At 37.9% G+C, this 18,771-nt stretch overlaps 1 protein-coding gene across 3 annotated transcripts in view; it reads left to right on the top strand.

The window, feature by feature from the left end:
• The window catches only part of GNAI1 (G protein subunit alpha i1), an 85,218-nt gene that overhangs the window by 33,872 nt on the left and 32,575 nt on the right, over positions 1–18,771 (top strand). Inside the window, exon 1 of one of the 3 annotated variants that reach the window (XM_034964332.4) lies at positions 12,554–12,708. The exons of the other annotated variants lie outside the window; for them this stretch is intronic. Within the exon in view, the coding sequence (XP_034820223.2) occupies positions 12,684–12,708 (25 nt within the window). The 5' untranslated portion in view covers positions 12,554–12,683. Of the gene's footprint in view, positions 1–12,553; positions 12,709–18,771 lie in introns of those variants that run through there. 3 annotated transcript variants of the gene reach the window in all.

The following is an 18,771-nucleotide window of genomic DNA, read 5'->3' on the forward strand; positions in this document are numbered from 1 at the left end:
GGTAGCGCTATCCTTTTTGAGAATCATTGCCCTTAGCTGACTCCATGAGAACTTCAACTTGCAACTTGAAGCCCTAGATGCTGCCTCAGACTAGAGAATATACAAGAAATGGCTTTTGACAGGTGCTCTAGAAATCTCTAGTCATGTACTTAACCCTCTTTTTACTCATTTACTCGGTTTTTAAAAGATTACTGTGAAATGTATTAGAAACAAGCCCCCCCATGCATACAAAGGCCATAACTAGAACATCTGATTCACTTAAAAATTCTGACAAAATATACATAATATTCACCATTTTAATTATTTTATTTATTTATTTATTTTTTTGAGACAGAGTCTCGCTCTGTCACCTAGGCTGGAGTGCAGTGGCACGATCTCGGCTCACTGCAAGCTCCGCCTCCTGGGTTCACACCATTCTCCTGCCTCAGCCTCCCGAGTAGCTGGGACTACAGGTGCCCGCCACCACGCCCCGCTAATTTTTGTATTTTTAGTAGAGACAGGGTTTCACCGTGTTAGCCAGGATGGTCTCGATCTGACCTTGTGATCTGCCTGCCTTGGCCTCCCAAAGTGCTGGGATTACAGGCGTGAGCCACCGCGCCTGGCCAATTATTTTTAAGTGTACAATTCAGTGGCATTAAGTACAGTCACATTGTTGTTCACCATCACCAGTGTCCATCTCTGGGACTTCTACATCATCCCATATTAAAACTCTTTACCAATTAAATAATAAATCCCCATTGCTTCTTCATTCCCAGCTCCTGACAACCACTATCCTACCTTTCTAAAAATTTACCCTACTGGTTTGACTAAAAATATTTTATTACAGGTTTTCCTTTTTGATGATGTTAGATTGACTGTCTTTTTATGTTACAGGACCTATATATTGCCTCTGTTGCCAGAAACTTATGCTTCATTTTGTTTCTTTAATGTTGCTTGTTCTGTCCCTTAAATGTAACTAATAATATTCTAATTACTCTTCTTTCTGTACTTCTGTCCCTGATTCTTTTGATTTTGTCATAAACTATGATTTTCCCCTTTAAAACGTTCTTAGATTTAAAATAGGGAGTAAGAACTGTGTCTTGACAGATGACAATTGTAGTTAGATTCCGTAGTCTACACGTGGCTTTTGCGGTGGTTTTCCATCCACTTGCCTCTGCTCTCTTTAATAAAGTTCTGTTGTGACTGTTAAAAGGCCTAAAACCTTTTAACGTTTGCAAGTTGGAGACTTACAGGCTAAAATTTCCTCCTGAGGGAATCCTTTTGTATTTCCAGTATCATTTTAAAGTAATAGACATGTATCATTTTCTCATATCAAACACCACCCCTATCTATTAGGTAAAATCTTTGGACTTCTATTTTATATAAAATCAGTAGTCTTTCAGCAAATTGTGTATTCAGAAATGCTATACAATAGAAGAGGAGGTGGAATGAAGGTTCCATTTAGCAACAGTTTGCTCTTAGCAAGTAACCAGGTGTTAGTGTTTCAGGATGACTTCATGGAAGGGAAGTCATTGAAATGTCTATAATCAGGTTTTTAAGTGTCATTCCCAAATTATCTTGTTGATTATTGATTACCAAATTTTATTAACTTTTAAAGACAGTTTTATTGAGATATAATTCACCAAAAATCATTAAAGTATATTTCCATAATTTTCAAGTTTAGGCATAATGTTTTGCAGCCATTACCATAATCAGTTTTGGAATATTTATATTACCACCAAAAAGTTCATGACCTTTACCAGTCACTTCTCATTTCCCACAAAACCCACACCCTTACTCAACCACTGGTCTACGTTCTGTCTCTATAGATTTGACATTTCTGGACATTTCGTATAAATGGAATCATATAATACGATCTTTGGCTTCTTTCACTGAGCATAATAATGTTCATAAGGTTCCTCTACATTGTCACATGTATCAGTACTTTGTTCTTTTTCATAGCTGAGTAATTCCATTGTACAGACGGGCTACATTGTTTACCTCTTTATCCGTTGATGGACAGTTGTCTTGTTTCCACCATTTTGCTATTATGATGCTGCTATAAACATTCATGTACAACTTTTTGCCTGTGAGTATATTTCATTTTTGTTGTGTATGTATGTAGGATTGAGTGTTTAACCTTTTGAATAAATGCCAGAGTGTTTTCCAAAGTGGTTGTACCATTTACATTCCTAGCAAGCAGTGTATGAAGATTCCATAATTCTTCTACATTTCAGCAATACTTGGATTGTCTACCTTTTTATTATGGCCATCCTAGTGGGTGTGAAGTAGTACCTTTATTGTGGTTTTGATTTCCATTTCCCTGATGACTAATGTTATTGAGCATCTTTTCATGTTTATTAACCTCTATTAACTCTGAAAACTCAAGTGTACAAAATCCCTAATGGAAGCTTTATTAGTCCATTCCTGCACTGCTATCAAGAAATACCTGAGACTGGGTAGTTTATAAAGAAAAGAGTTTTAATTGGCTCACAATTCTGCAGGCAGTACAAGAAGCATGGCTGGGAGGCATCAGGAAACTTTCAGTTATGGTAGAACACGAAGGGGAAGCAGGTATGTCTTGCATGACTGGAGTAGGAGGAAGAGAGAGGCGGGGAGGTGATATATACTTGTAAGAAACCAGATCTCAGATAACTCACTCACTATCACCAGAACAGCACCAAAGGGGAAATCTAACCCCATGATGCAGTCACCTTCCACCAGCTCCACTTCCAACATTAGGGATTACAATTTGTCATGAGATTTGGCTGGGGACACAGACCCAAACCATATTAGAAACTCTAACCTGGCAGTTTGCTCCATTAGTGATGATGGATCAAAGGGACATAGTGTATTTCATTAATTCTAAGATAGACATTTTTCACATTTGACATCACTAAAATCAGTGCATTTTACAGTAAATATATTACGGCTTTAGTAAAGACAGTTTGGAAAAGAAAATTCAGCTTACAGTTGAGGTTTATTACTTCTGGTTGTCTTAGTCCTAGAGCAACTGATTCAACTAGAAACTAAAGTATATTGTTAAATTAGGACCAAATAGTTCCTTCTCTTACAGCTCATCAGATTAAAATTATGGTGTGATGCCTGTTTACCTACGTAAGCCTTTTCTGATTAGTATTTACTTGCCAATTTATAGGCAATGATAAATTTGATGTATTTATCCTCATTAAAAAATCCTTGTAAAAAATTTATTAATTTATTGAGTATTTCCTCAAGATTTTTTTCTATGTTCTTCTTTGTAAACCTTAGGTCTCTGTGTGTCAATGCACGTGAAATAGTGCAGGGATTTAGTGAAAGCTACACCATCATTTATCATTGTTAGACTCACTCTTGTCTGGCAAAGACAGCTGACGAAGAAAAATATTGAAGGCTTGTCTTTTATTCATCTCCACTGGACTTTGACCCTTGCAGAAACTGGCTATGGCCAGAATGTATGAAGTCAACGTCATCTTTTATTATTGATGTTTATTTTAATTTACATCTTGATGTAAAATGGCATCTAGCGAAACCGTATGCTTCCCATAGTATTATAGAAAACTAGGGTGCAGGGCGAAACAATCCTATTGACAGATGATGTACTTTGATAGATTCTGGCATCAGATTATTAGATTATATCTTTTCCGGAACCAAATTTGCTTCTGTATAACTTCTGTTTTTGATTTTAAATTTCAGTGTCTTAGTTACACAGTATGACTTCTCTTTCATAGGAGGGCTCTTCAGTTATTTATCAGACATCTTATTTACACTAGTCTTTTTTCCTTCTAAACATTCCTTCCTCCCTCAGCTTTTCTTCTAATGAAATAGTTTGTTTTGTACACCACATCTCTGTATATAATCCTATTTGTGTGCCTTTCCTGGAAAAATGTCTTTAAAAATGATATTTGAAAGAATAGTGGTCCAATGAAAAGTATAATAGTGCTTGTACTTTTAGGATTATGTGAACTTGTACACATTTTATTTGTATCAGCCTTTCTGTAATCTTTTACTGTCATTTTCTTGTAATCTGAGCTTTTTGGAATTAGGACCTACGTGTTATTTAACTTTGACTAGATTTCTTAACGTTGTCCTGGCTATGTCGATGAAATAGTTCATTTTGAAAGATTTCTATGGCTAGTGAATAGTTGGAGGTTCGTAAAAAGAGGTGAGGCTGAAAGGTCTTTGGGTCCAGTTCTAGAAATGCCTGGAATGCCATGCTAAGAAGTTTGCATTAAAAAGTTGTTACAGATTTAAACATTTTAGGAAAAGAGTTCTGTAAGGAATATGCAATTTGGGAGCTGAAGGTAGTTAAGTTTTGAATATGTTAATATGCAGAGGGAAGTTTCCTTTGTCTCATGGGATCAGATTTTGTCTGTCAAACCAACCTGTCTTAAGGGAACTTCTAAAAACAAAATAAAAATTGCCAGCATACCTTGAGTATTTATTTTAGTCAAAAACATATTCTTCTATTCAGCAATCTTTTGATGTAGAGTCATGACCTTTTTTTCTTGAAGTATTGTTCAGAGTTGTCTTTTTCACATAACCAAAATGTACTCCTTATTTCCAGTTTCTGTTTCTTTCAAGTGAGAATTTAAAGATACTTGCAAAGCAACGTGAATGAAGAATCCTTCCAGATTGTAACATCCTTTTTCCTCCGTACTTAAGAATTATCTCACCTTTTTACCTGTTCAGCGGCATTTTTTAGCAGCTTGCCTTACTTATTTTCTTTCCGTGGCATTCACCTTAGTTTTCACGAGGAAAACCAAAACAAATTTTTTTTTAAAAAACTTTCATCTTGCATGTTTATTTGCATAATATTAGAAGTTTTTTAAAACGTAAAGATGGAACCGAGGGTAAAGGAAAGAGTAGGTTTATGGAGTGTGACAGAGACTGCCAGTTATCCCCCAATAACCAGTGTCCTTCAGCATCTGTTTTCTGGGCACATGGCCACACAGTTAGTGACTGTATTTCCTAGCCTTTCTTGAAGCAAAATGAGGCCAGAAGACAAGCTTCTGCCTATGAGGATGTGAATGGAACTGATGGGTACTGGTACCACTTCTGGATTGTGCCCTTAAGGTGAAAGGACACCTCCTCCACTTCCCGTACTTGTTTTCTCCCTCCTGCTGACTGCAGGGTTCACGTACAGGTGGGATCATGAACAGATATCTTACATCTGAGGTGGAAGCCATCTCATGAAGATGGCAGCACAAAAATATATGTCTTTTATATCTTGTCTAAATATACTTTTAAAATATGCTTAGAAACCTGTTACGTATGTTTTAGTAGGATTACAGTAATTAATTTGGACTACAGCTTAGATGTCAAGTAAAAAAAAGTTATTTTAATTTATCCTGTACACAGCCTACCTCCTGCTGAGCCCCTATATTCTGATAAGTAGGGAAAAACTAGAGAATGTCCCAAAACTGCAAAATGCTTAAGCCTTAGTCCTGTCTGATAATTTAAAAAGTCCACTTATATAGTGTTCAGATAAAAATGTTTCATCACTTGCCATGCTCCCCTTCTGCTATTCTCCCCAATTGGTGTGGGGGACAGCAGGTGGGTGGGAAGGGAGGGAAGAGTGGCTTAAACTCATTGTAGCAGGAATTGTCTGATCGCATAGATGTGATGTTCTGTGCCTCCCTAGTCTCAGAGGTGATGGCTTCCTGGTATTCCTGGCATCACAAATGAAATATCTGGTGCTATAACTCACAGCTTGCTTGGAGCTTACCTGCTTGAGTTCCCTCTAAGTGCAGTCCTCAGTCTTTTACTAAGTCTTGGTCGTCTCTCCTACGCGATATTGGTCCATGTAACATCCCAGTGTCTGTCAACTCAGTTACCACACTGTCTGAAAATTAGAGGTGCCTTGATTGGGAAATATCAACCCCAGAGGCTCTCCTGCCCAAATGTGGTGTGGTCATTTTTAAGGCCCACGTTGATAAGGGGCCCAACTTGGGAGAAAGTGTGGGGAAGGATTGGAGGTAGGGGTTATCAGGAAACTTTTGAGAGTTAAAAGTAATTTGCTTCGACTAGGAGTGAGATTTATGTATATGAATGATGAGATGGGAAGATGGGTAGATGCAAAGGAAATTAAAGATGATTTTATTCAACTTAAATCATAGAGATACCATTTTTTTCTAAATAAATCGCATACTTTTGATTTTGTGTAAAAATTTGGAAATTACAGAAATATTCAAGAAGTAAAAACACACTACTCCAGTATAAACACTTTTTTCACTCAGAGATCATTGTTCTGAGTTTTAATTTTTTTAATTTATTTTTTAAACAGTATTTCTTCAATGTAATTTTTCCCATGTACTTGTCTTTTATGAATAAACATATGTATATATAGCTCTAAAATACACTATATATGCTTATTTTCCCTCTATGAATTGTTTTTATATCTTCTGCTGTTTTTTTTTTTTTTTTTAGAATATTGGTATTTTTCTTGTAAGTGTTCATTATGTATTAAAGAAAACTATAGTTTGATACTCATTAATTATAAATATTTTTTCCTATTCTGTAGTTTGCCTTTATATTTTATTTATGGTTTTACATTTTTTTCTTCAAGTAGGTTTTGGGGCTTTTTATTTTATCTTATGTGTTATGTTTACATGTTTATATATTTGTTTATATATTTAAGTCTAGCCTGCTTTTAAAAAATTTGTCAGCGTAAAAGCCAGGCTCTTGGATCACATAAACCGAACCTGACCATGGCTTAAGGAAGGCAGATGTTTATTTCTCCCATGTCACAAATATAAGTTTAAATAGTCTTGAGGCGCTTTACCCCATGTCATTCAGGGATCCAAGTACTAGTAGTCAGTCATTGATTCTTCACTACTGCGCACCTGTAATAAAAGAAAAAGCTAAAGAAGCAAAAAGTATTATTATTTTCATTAAACTTTGAGCCATAAATATATATCTCTTTAATATTCCATGTGACCAAATGGGAAATACGCTTACAGTACTCCTGTATACCAAAGCATGATGGTTGGTTATCGTGAGGGAAAGCAGTTGTATGAATGTTTGAGTTGTGAACTGAACTAGTTCTTTTCTTGGAAAACCATTTTTAATTGATAGACAAACTATGGTTAGTCCACCTTGGGATTGGCAGAGTTAGCCATTCACTTCAAGGAAAATAGCTAACAGTATTTGTTGTCAGCAATAAAATTTGAACTTTCAAGCCAAATAAAATTTTTAAAATAAAAATATTTAAAAACTTGTTCCTGCTACTGGCATCTCGGCGTCTTCACAAGACTGAAATCCTTTTCTGAGGAGATTATGAGTAATTTTGAAAAGGAAATTAAAAAATATATGTGTATATTTATGTGTGTGTGTGTGTATAAAAATAATGAAATACATCAACATTTGGTTCTGCAAAACTTAACCAATTTCCAAATCAAACATGGGTTAAAGATTCATTCCAAGTACAAGATAGACCGATGGATTTAATGTACAGGCATACCTTGTTTTATTGTTCTTCACTTGATTGTACTTTGCAGATACTGCCTTTTTTTTTTTTTTTTTAACAAATTGAAGGTTTGTGGCCACCCTGCATCCAGCAAGTCTGTCAACACCATTTTTCTAATATGTGTGCTCATTTTGTATCTCTGTGTCACGTTTTGATAGTTCTTACAATATTTCAAATGTGATCTGGGATCAGTGATCTTTGATGTTACTATTCTAATTGTTTTAGAGTGCCATAAACTCTGCCCACATAAGACAAAGAACTTAGTTAATAAATATATGTGTTCTCATTGCTTCACTGGACTGGCTGTTCTCTCATATCTCTACCTCTCCTCAAACCTCCCTATTTCCTGAGACACAGGAATATTGAAATTAGGCTTATTACTAACCCTGCAGAGTGGCCTCTAGTGTTCAAAGGAAAGGAAGAGTCACAAGTCTCTCAGTTTAAGTCAAAAGCTAGAAATGATTAAGCTTAGTGAGGAAGTCATGTCCAAAGATAGGCTAAATGCTAGTGCTGTTGCACCTGAGATAGGCTGAATGCTAGTCCTCTTGCACCAAACATTTAGCCAAGTTGTGAATGTAAGGGAAAAGTTCTTGAAGGAAATTAAAAGTGCTACTGCAATGGGCACACAAATGATAAAGTGAAACAGCCTTATTGCTGACATGGAGAAAGTTTTAGTGGTCTGGATAGAAGATCAAACTAGCCACAACATTCCCTTAAGCCAAAGCCTAAGCCGTATCTAGGCCCTACCTCTTCCGTTCTGTGAAGGTTGAGAGAAGTGAGGAAGCTGCAGAAGAAAAGTTGGTTCAGGAGCTTGAAGGAAAGAAGCCATCTCCATAAAATAAAAGTGTAAGGTAAAGCAGCAAGTGCTGATGAAGAAGCAGCAGCAGGTTATCCGGAAGATCTAGCTAAGATCGTTGATGAAGATGACTACACTGAACAACAGATTTTCAATGTAGGCAAAACAGCCTTCTATTTGAAGAAAGTCTCATCTAGGACATTCATAGCTAGAGAGGAAAAGTCAGTGCCTGGCTTCAGAGCTACAAAGGACAGACTTACTCTCTTGTTAGGGGCTAATGCAGCTGGTGACTGCTGAAGTCAGTGCTCATTTAGCATTCTGAATATCCTAGAGCCCTTAAGAATTATACTAACTCTTGGCCAGGTGTGGTGGCTCACGCCTGTAATGCCAGCACTTTTAGGAGGCCAAGGCGGGCAGATCACCTGAGGTCAGGAGTTCGAGACCAGCCTGGCCAACATGGTGAAACCCCCATTTCTACTAAAAATATAAAAATTAGCCAGGGGTGGTGATGGGCTGTAATCCCAGCTACTCGGGAGGCTGAGGCAGGAGAATCTCTTGAACCCAGGAGGCTGAGGCTGCAGTGAGCTGAGATCACGCCACCGCACTCCAGCCTGGGCGACAAGGGGAGACTCTGTCTCAAAAAAAAAAAATTATACTAAGTCTGCTGTGCCTGTGCTCTGTAAATGGAAGAACAAAAGCATGGATGACAGCATATCTTTTTTTTTTTTTTTTTTTGAGATGGAGTTTTGCTCTGTCGCCCAGGCTGGAGTGTAGTGGCACAATCTTGGCTCACTGCAAGCTCCGCCTCCCGGGTTCATGCCATTCTCCTGCCTCTGCCTCCCGGGTAGCTGGGACTACAGACACCCACTGCCATTCCCTGTTAACTTTTTGTATTTTTAGTAGAGATGGGGTTTCACCGTGTTAGCCAGGATGGTCTTGATCTCCTCACCTTGTGATCCACCCGCCTCAGCCTCCCAAAGTGCTGGGATTACAGGCGTGAGCCACCGTGCCCGGCCAGCGTATCTTTTTAGAGCATGGTTTTCCTAATATCTTAAGCCCAGTGTTAAGACCTTACTGCACATATATAAAGATTCTTTTCAATATATTTCTGCTCTTTCACAATGCACCGCATTATCCAAGAGCACTGATGGAGAGGTACAAGGAAATTGTTGTTGTTGCTGTTTTTAGAGACAAGATCTTGCTCTGTTACCAGGATGGAGTGCTGTGGCATGGTCATAGTTTACTGCAGCCTTTGACTCCTGAGCTCAGGTGATTCTCCCTCCATAGCCTCCCATGTAGCTAGGACTACAAAATGCCTGGCCAGTGTTTTTTATTCTTATTTTTTGTAGAGTTGGGGGTCTTGTTATGTTGCCCAGATTGGTCTTGTACTCATGGCCTGAAGCTATTCTCCTGACTTGGCCTCCCAAGGGGATTATAGGTTTGAGCCACTGTGCCCAGCCTGATGTTGTTTTTATGCCTTCTAACACAGTATTTGTTCTGCAGCTTATGATCAGGAAGTAATTTCAACTTTCATGTGTTATTATGTAAGAAACACATTTTGTGAGGCTATAGCTGCCATTAGATAGTGATTCCTTTAATAGATCTGAGTAAAGTAAATTGAAAACCTTCTGAAAAGGATTAATCATTCTAGATGCCATGAAAAACATTTGTGATTCATGGGAAGAGACCAGAATATTAACATTAACAGGCATTTGAAAGAATGCCTGGGTTGATTCTAACCCTCATGAATGACTTTGAGGGGTTTGGGACTTCAGTAGAGGAAGAAGCTGCAGATGTGGTGGAAATAACAAGAGAACTAGAATTAGAAGTGGAGCCTGAAGATGTGAATGATTTGCTGCAATATCATGATAAAACTTTAAGGAAAGAGGAATTGCTTCTCGTAGATGAACAAAGAAAATGGTTTCTTGAGATGGAGTCTTTTCCTGGTGAAGATGCTGTGAACATTGTTGAAATGACAACAAAGGATTTAGAATCTTAAATAAACTTAGTTGATAAAGCAGTGGCAGGGTTTTAGAGGATTGGATCCAATTTTGAAAGAAGTTCTACTGCTGTGGGTAAAGTGTTACTCAAAGAGCGTCACATGCTGCAGAAAAATCTTTCTTGAAAGGTAGAGTCAGTCAGTGCAGCAGACTTCATTATTGTATTTTAAGAAATTGCCACAGCCACCCTCAACTTTCACCAACACTACCCTGATCAGTTGGCAGCCATCACCATGGAGGCAGGACCCTTCTCCAGCAGAAGATGATGACTCGCTGAAGGGTCAGATGATTGTTAACATTTTTTAGTAATAAAGTATTTTTTATTAAGGTATGTACATTTTTTAGACATCATGCTATTGCATAGTTAATATAGACTATGGTAGAGTGTGAACATAATTGTTATATGCACTGGGAAACCAAAAAATTCATATGAATTGATTTATTGCAATATTCTCTTTACTGCAGTGGTTTTGAATAGAACCCGTAATATCTCTGAGGTATACCTGTACAAAAATAAGAAAACTTCATAGAAATCGTTTCAGATTCTACACTGTAATCAAACTTTAAGAAGTTACCGCTTCTCAAATTACGACGTAGAATAAGACTATCCATAATTATACTTAAATGTTATTGAATGATCCACCCTTTTCTAACTAAAGTATGTGAAAATGGATTTTCTTCTTATATTTCAACCAAAGTGTAATGTATTACAGTATATTAAATGCAGAAATAGATATGAGAATCCAGCTGCCTTTTATTGTGCTATTTGTAGAAATGCAAAACAGTGCTACTTGTCTTACTATTTTGGGGAGGAAAGGGAAAATATAATTATTTCATTAAAATAGTGTATTCCTTTTTAATAACTAGTTAGCAACTTAATGACTGTGTTATGATAACTAATCAAGAAAAAAGGAGGTGACCTTTTTCTTCTTTTTCTTCTTAGTGGCTCTCCATCTTTAGCATGCATCAGAATCACTTGGAGGAATTGTTAAAACACAGATTACTGGACCCCTCACCTCCAGAGTTTCTTTCTGTTTCAGTAAACGCTGGATGGGGCCTGAGATGTCCATTTCTAACCAAATCCTCAGGTCATGCAGATACTGCCATCATAGCTTCAGAACCACTGTTCTACGTATTTCTTTGGCTTATTAGGCAAACTTGTTTTACCTGCCATTTGGGAAGGAAAAGTACTAGAATTTTAAAAAGACATGTAGTTCAGGTATAAAGATGCTGGAAGTGTAGTATCCTTAGTTGCCAGAAATTTGGGAATTAATTAAAAATTAAGCAGAACAGTTTGTCAGGAATTATTCAGTGTCTGAGACTTTCCCCTACGTACAAGCTAACAATTTACCATATCACCATTTCATAAGTACTGTGAAAAGACCTGAAATTCCTGGGTTAGAGACAAAAAGTTACTTTAATACAGCAGTTATGCCAGAGAATCAGCACTGGTGGTGATTTACCCAGTCCATAAGGGCAACCTGAACAGTGCCAGGTGATAGGTGCACAAGAAGTGGGTTACGTTATAGTAGAGGAACCCTGACCTTAGGGATCACAATTTTTTAAAAATAAGTCAGTGTCTGACCTTTGTCCCAGAGGATATATTACCTTTATTATACTGGACAGTAAACCTATTTTTTGCCGTAGAAGGAGACATTATCTGTATCTTCTTGTCTCTGCAAATATCCTTGAAAAGATAGGAATAGGTAGTCTGTGACTCTGCTCACAAACGTGAGAGAGGCCCATGAAGAATTGTAGCTTGGCATAGGAAATGTTGAAAAAGTTTGTATATGTTAATTATTTGCCAGTCCTTAATAGAAAACAGCTTAGCAAAAACATGAGCGCAGTTAGACTTGAGCTTTAGACAAAGCAGTATATGATTTCCTGATGAAGAAAAACATCCTCCTCTTGTGTGGTTCTAAATTATTTTCATAAATGTGTATGTATAATTGTCATAGGAAGTAAAATTTCTTACCCTTATAGGTCTTACATGAACTATAAAACAGAACATTCTTATAAAGTATGTATTTGTGTGTGTGTGTGTGTGTGTGTGTATATATATATATATAAAGTGTAAATGTGAAGTTAGTATAAGAAGTAATGGTATGTTAGCCACAATAAATTGCACTTGCGATATGATTCTTTTGATTTGGCATACCTCTTCTGCAAAGGGCTGTATAATGTCAAATTTTCCCACATCTTTTTCTACCTAAAATTCTGTAGCTTTCTTTTGTGCAGCATGCAGTGTTTATTTGGCCTTCACTTGGTACAGATGCCTCATTAACCTCCTTTGTTTTTCCCTCATTAGCTCAAGATAATTAAAGTATTACTACTTGGCACAGGGGTAGTCAAGACTCTCTGGGTCAGTGTGACAGAAAGCAACCTCATACCTGGCTCTCATAGCTGAGAAATCAAGGTGGATTTGTCTGCAGTTACGACTAGAATGATATATTTCCTGCTTGGCCCAGGTCAGTCCAGTTGAGCTTGTGTCCACTTTAACTCTCAAAAGTCCCTACTTTGAAGATAAATTATATGTTCTCCTGACTGTGGCTTCATGTAAAGGTTCAAACAGTACTGTCAGGCCTCTAATGTCCTAGTCTTCATTCAGTGCTGCTCTCCTAGGTTTTGGCCCATCCTTTAAGGGCATCCTCCATTATGTGATCATTGAAAATGGCTTTTGTGGGCCAGATTTCACATACCTTTTCAGTGCTGTAATCTTTCTTGATAGCTTTCATATAAAAGGGAAGGGAAAGACCAGCTCATTCCTTTGTGGGAGGAAAAAAAAATCACTGTATCTTAAGTGATTGTTTTGTAAGTTTTTATATATATATATTACATGTATATATCTTACATTGTAAAATTTTTGTTTGCTGGTTTATCTATAAGCATAAGGAATTTTATTCCCAATGACACCACTCTCATGGGCCACTTGGAAACACATGACACTTCTTCTTTGACCAGTTGGGTGACTGACAGTCAAACCAGATAGAGTGGTAGATGGAAAAGTCCCTCCAGCACAACATTTAACATTTGCTTAAGTATCTTAGGGACTTATAAACACAAACTCAAATATAGACCTTGAAACTGTATGACACCCTTCAAACATATGGTGTGATTAGAGTGACTTAGAGTTTATCACTATACAAATAAAAACACTGTATTAAAATTTTTTGCAGAAAACGTACACCTGAAAATATGCCTGTGGCCTCTGGTCCTCCACCCTTCCTCATCGAGTGGGTGTGTAGATTCAAATTTTAGAAACATTTTGTCTGTCAGTTCAGTTAGCCGAATGGTCTATTTGACGGGCATCTCAGAAAAGAGCTTCCAGTGCTGCACACAATTCTTTCTTTTGTCCTGCCTTTCTAGGGTAGCTTTGTGTGTGCATTCATTCATTTTTTTAAAACCACATAAATGTATTCTTTCATGCTTCTGCAGCTAAATGTTCAAAATCAAAGCGTCAGTGGGGTTGCCTCCTTTGATACATAAAAATTATATATATTTACAGTATACAAGCTGATGTTTTACTATATGGGTACGTAAATAATTAAGTCAGGCTAATTAACGTATCCATCATCTTGCATACATACCATTTTTTGTGGTGAAAACATTTAAGATCTACTCTGTTAGTAGTTTTCAAGTATACAATATGTTGTTATTAACTGTTGTCACCATGATGTACAGTGGATCTCTACAACTTATTCATCGTAACTAAAACTTGGTACCCTTTGACCCACATCTCCCTCCCTCCCCTTCAGTTCCCCCAGCTAATCCTCCTGGTAATCACAGTTCTAAGCTGTTTCTATGAGTCTGACTTTTTTAGATTCTACATGTACTATACAAGTTAGATTATGTGGTATTTGCCCAGGTTTATCCATACTATCACGAATGACAGGATTTCCTTTTTAAGGCTGAATAGTATTTCATTGTGTATATATACACAACATTTTCTTTATCCATTCATCTCTTGACAGATAATTTAGATTGATAGCATAAGTTGGCTATTGTGAATAATGCTGCAGTGAACATATCTCATCAATATACTGATTTCATTTCCTTTGTGTGCATACATTCTTGCTCATTGTAATAGTATGATACCTATCTCAGAAGTGAATGGCTCAGGGGATAGTTTTATATGGAGTTAAGATTGGGGAAAGTGGGTCATTTTGAAGCTGTGGATTTTGGATTTGAACGTTTACAGTCATTATTAAATTCTTCTTATATTCCAGAATGTCAGATATCTCCCATGTATGTGTAAATATTTATTTAAATATAAGTTCAGAGCTTCTTAGAACTAAATGGAAAAGATTTTAGATAATTACCTTTGTTGGGGAATGATAATTAAAAACAAAATCTTCTCCCAACCCAGGAATCCTCTTTACAAAAATAGCACAGAAAGAAAATATTTTCATTATTAAATAAGCATTAAAGCAGATTGTGATGTACATCTAAGAGATTGAAAAGACAAAAGACCCTCACCCCTTTATACATTACAGCCTATTCAGCCCGTTACATGCATGTTCACGTGACAAACAGTAAGTCCTCAAGTAAGAAGACTTCGAAGCACCTTTGTCACACATAGCTTACCCTACCTTTACTGTGGTAATTGGGATGACCATCGTGTTAGCTAATTGGCCTTATTCATAGGAGAAAAAGAAACTTCTATCTTTAGGACAGAAGTTAGTTTTGCATCTTGGAGCAAGGTGCCCATGAAGTCAAGTTCCTACCTTGCCACAGAAACTGGGAGACAGGATGCTATCTCCCTTGATATTTACATTTCAAAGAGATGGCTCCCAGGTCCTTGAGAAAGACATTCCTGAGTCATAAAGCTGGCAGAAGGCCTATTTTGTTTTCAAAAGAATATATTATATACATTTCAAAGAAAGAGAAACGTATTTCCAATTATAATTTTTCTAAAGTAAATGCTCTAAGAAAAAGGGAGGGAAATGTTTTTCATTTCAACAGGGAGAATTGAACGTTTTATTTTTAATTTATATTTGCCCTTGCACTCCTACTTTATCTACTTCTGTCTTAAATATAAGGACCTTGATCTTATTAATCTTACAGTAGCATTATAATAAAGAGAAAGGATTTTAAATGCATTTATAATTTAGTTTTAGTTCATTGTAGTTTAGTTTTATTCAGTGTTAACATTTTAAATCAGTAAATTCAACATAAAAATTAAGATTTCTTAAAAGGAGAGTAGAGGTATGAGGACTTCAGCATAAGATAACTTGGCTAAATCCCCATGTTGTAGCTGAACAGCCTGTGATGTTGGACACCCTCCATCCTTGAAGCCAGGAAATAAATGATATAAATGTGACCCTAAGCAAAAGTTGACCAAAGAATTTTTTTCTTTGAAAGAAAAAAAAAAAAAAGATACTTGTTTTCTGAGGTCAGAAGTGTTTTTTTGTTTTAAACTTTACCAGCAGATAAAACTAAAATTTCCTATGCTACCCCCAACCAAATCAGAGCAGACACTGTTTGACTATCACATTGATAGCGATAAATTACATAACTCTCTTAAAGGAATTAGAATCTAGCAAAGGGTTACCTTATATCTTGATTTGTTTTTATTTTTTCTCCCTTCCTCCCACCATCTTGACTTGATGCATTTCCCTTTCCTGGATCCTACCGGTAGGCTGCTGTATGTTTGAGACCCCAAAATGCCTGTGAGTTCTCTCCCCGGTGTTAATGTGATGGTGCTCCTTTGTCCTCAGCACAGTCTTATTTGCTGGGCTCCATATTTGCTGTCAGAGATGCAGTTTTTCGTTAGCCACTTCCTCCTTAAAGGAGACCAGTGGGCGGAGGGGGAGGACTCCTCTGTGTGCCTGTTACCAGTAGCGAATCTGATGCATCTGCAGCAACCTCAATTCTTACCTCCTCAGAAGAAAGAATTCGGCCGAGGGGCATAAGGTAGGGAGACCGAGAAGTTTTAGAGGAGTGAACATTTATTAAAAAGTTTTAGAGCAGGAACAAAAGGAAGGAACGCGCACCTGGAAGAGGGCCAAGCTGGTGACTCGAACGGTTATTGTGCAGTTTGGCCTTTTGACTTGAGGTTTTATACATTGGTACGTCCAGGGTCTTGTGTCCTTTCTCCCCTGATTCTTCCCTTGGGGTGGGCTGTTCACATGCGCAGTGGCCTGCTAGCGCTTGGGAGAGGAGCCTGTGCAGTGTGCTTACTGGAGTTATGCCCATACTCACTTGAGGCATTCTTCCCTTACCAGTCTAGCATTCCTAGAGGAAGGTCGTATACCAGTTAAACTCCACCATTTTGCCTCTTAATGTGCATGCTTGAGCTCACTCACCCATCTCTTCAGATCTTATTGGGAAGCTGCTGATCACCAGTTGCAGGTTTTTTTCTATCTATATGGAGACTGCCTTTCCCTTTCACTGGCTGTGACCAATTACTATTTTAGAGAAACATTTAACAACCTCCTGTCCATCACCTGATGGTCACCTGACATTCCTGGTCAGGTGGAGCCCTCTCCTGCCCTGCTCATGCCTGACTAGCTACCTACTATAACATCACAACTTTGGCTTTATCGCCACTGGCCAACCATAACCATTGCACACACATTCTCAGCCCTCTGGGAGTCACATTCTTCCCTCTAAACTCTCATTCACTCCACAGTGATTAGTTGACTGATAGTTCCTGTGCGGGCCACTTAGTCACCTTGACCAGCCAGGTTTCGTGACTGCAAATGGTCACGCACTTTGATCTTTCTTGACTGACACATGTTACATATTTCTCTTTTCTTCTTGAAGTTGCTCTTGGTAGATGGGAGCACTTTTCATCCCATCCTGGATTTAAGTGAAAAGTAACAGCAACTTGGCTGAGTACTACTGGAAAAAATTTACCCCCCAACCCCATTTTTTTCTTTACAATATTGTTTCCTGCTGAAGCCATGTTCACAGGGTTAAAAAGAATTCTAGACAGAAATATAGCTGTAATTAAGCATTATTCAGTCTGTGCTTTGACCCACTTCCTTGTAACTGAAAGTCACATAACACTGGATACTGACCATTTGCATCCCGGTTGTTCCTATAGATAGTATTTCTGGCCTTAGATTGGATCTCTGGTGTTAGAATCATGAGGCTTTTGTTTAAGAATTGTTTAAGTAGATTCTGAATTCCAATTTAACAGCTGAGGCCATGCAGTTTAAAGACCCTCACAGAAGAACCGAATCAGCCTAAGAATAGTTTCTTCATTTCCCTGTCCTATGGCTTTACCCTGCATTCGTTGACCGTTCAATCTGTACACTTCAACCCACTCCAAACCCCCTAAAAACGCTAGCCCCAAACTCCTCAGGCAGATAGATTTGTGGTTTCCTCTATCTCTGTTCAGTGGCTCTACTACGATTAAACTTCTTTCTCTGCTGCAGCCCAGGGTCTCGGCATATTGACTTGGCATGCACATCAGGCAACGATGTGCAGCGTTACACTCCCAGCCTCCCAGAAGTGACTGTGCTGCCTGAGATTTGTAGAGAACAACTATTTACTCTTTCCTGTATGCTATATGGAGAAAATACCAGTGTTCAGAATGTTGAAACCCTAACCACGTGGCATTTGTAATTTTCCTGTTAGGAGACTCTGTATGGAATTGAGAGTTGAAAACTAATTATGTAAATTGCTAAGCTTTGAAACGTTTTTGCAAAATTTCTGCCTGTAGATATCTATTCCACAGAGTATTTTGTGACTGGTAAAGAAAGTACAAATCCAGTTAATAAGACTGCCATCCCCACTCTTTTTTTTTTTTTTTTTTGAGACGGAGTCTCAATCTGTTGCCCAGGCTGGAGTGCAGCGGCACAATCTCCGTTCACTGCAACCTCTGCCTCCCGGGTTCAAGCAACTCTTCTGCCTCAGCTTCCCGAGTAGCTGGGTCTATAGGCACCTACCACCACGCCCAGTTAATTTTTGTATTTTTAGTAGAGACAGGATTTCACCATATTGGCCAGGCTGGTCTAGAACTCTTGTCCTCGTGATCTGCCCACCTCAGCCTCCCAAAGTGCTGGGATTACAGGCATGAGCCACCGTGCCCGGCCCCCCACTCTTTAATGTTAAACAGATTTCAGGACTTTTTGAACCACAAGCCATTGACTGGATGTGCAATGCAAAGTAAGCTAAGAGTCCCATGTTCCCATTTATTTGAAGAGATAAAAAGTTAATTAGAATGTAGAGATAATATCTAATAGGAAAATTTGTTTTTTTTCTTAAGGTTTAAACATTCTCATTTGTACATACATAGTTCAACTGGAAACAATCTTATTCTTTACTATTTCTGATTTTCTTCCTTTCGTGGGTCTCAAAACTCACGAGCTTACATCACTTGAACCTTTCTCTGGGCTTTTCAGTTGTTTCACTAACAAAATGGACCATAGTGGCTATTCATCAAAGTTCACTATATCTGTGGAATCACCATCCCTGTGTACGAATCCTGGGATCTAGAGTGTCCCATCATCACAGCATGGCAACCACTGCCTCAACTCACAGTACTCTAGAAACCCAGAGTGGTTTATTAAAGACAGCCCCAC

Source organism: Pan paniscus, chromosome 6, assembly GCF_029289425.2.
Source record: "Pan paniscus chromosome 6, NHGRI_mPanPan1-v2.0_pri, whole genome shotgun sequence".
Classification (NCBI taxonomy): domain Eukaryota; kingdom Metazoa; phylum Chordata; class Mammalia; order Primates; family Hominidae; genus Pan; species Pan paniscus.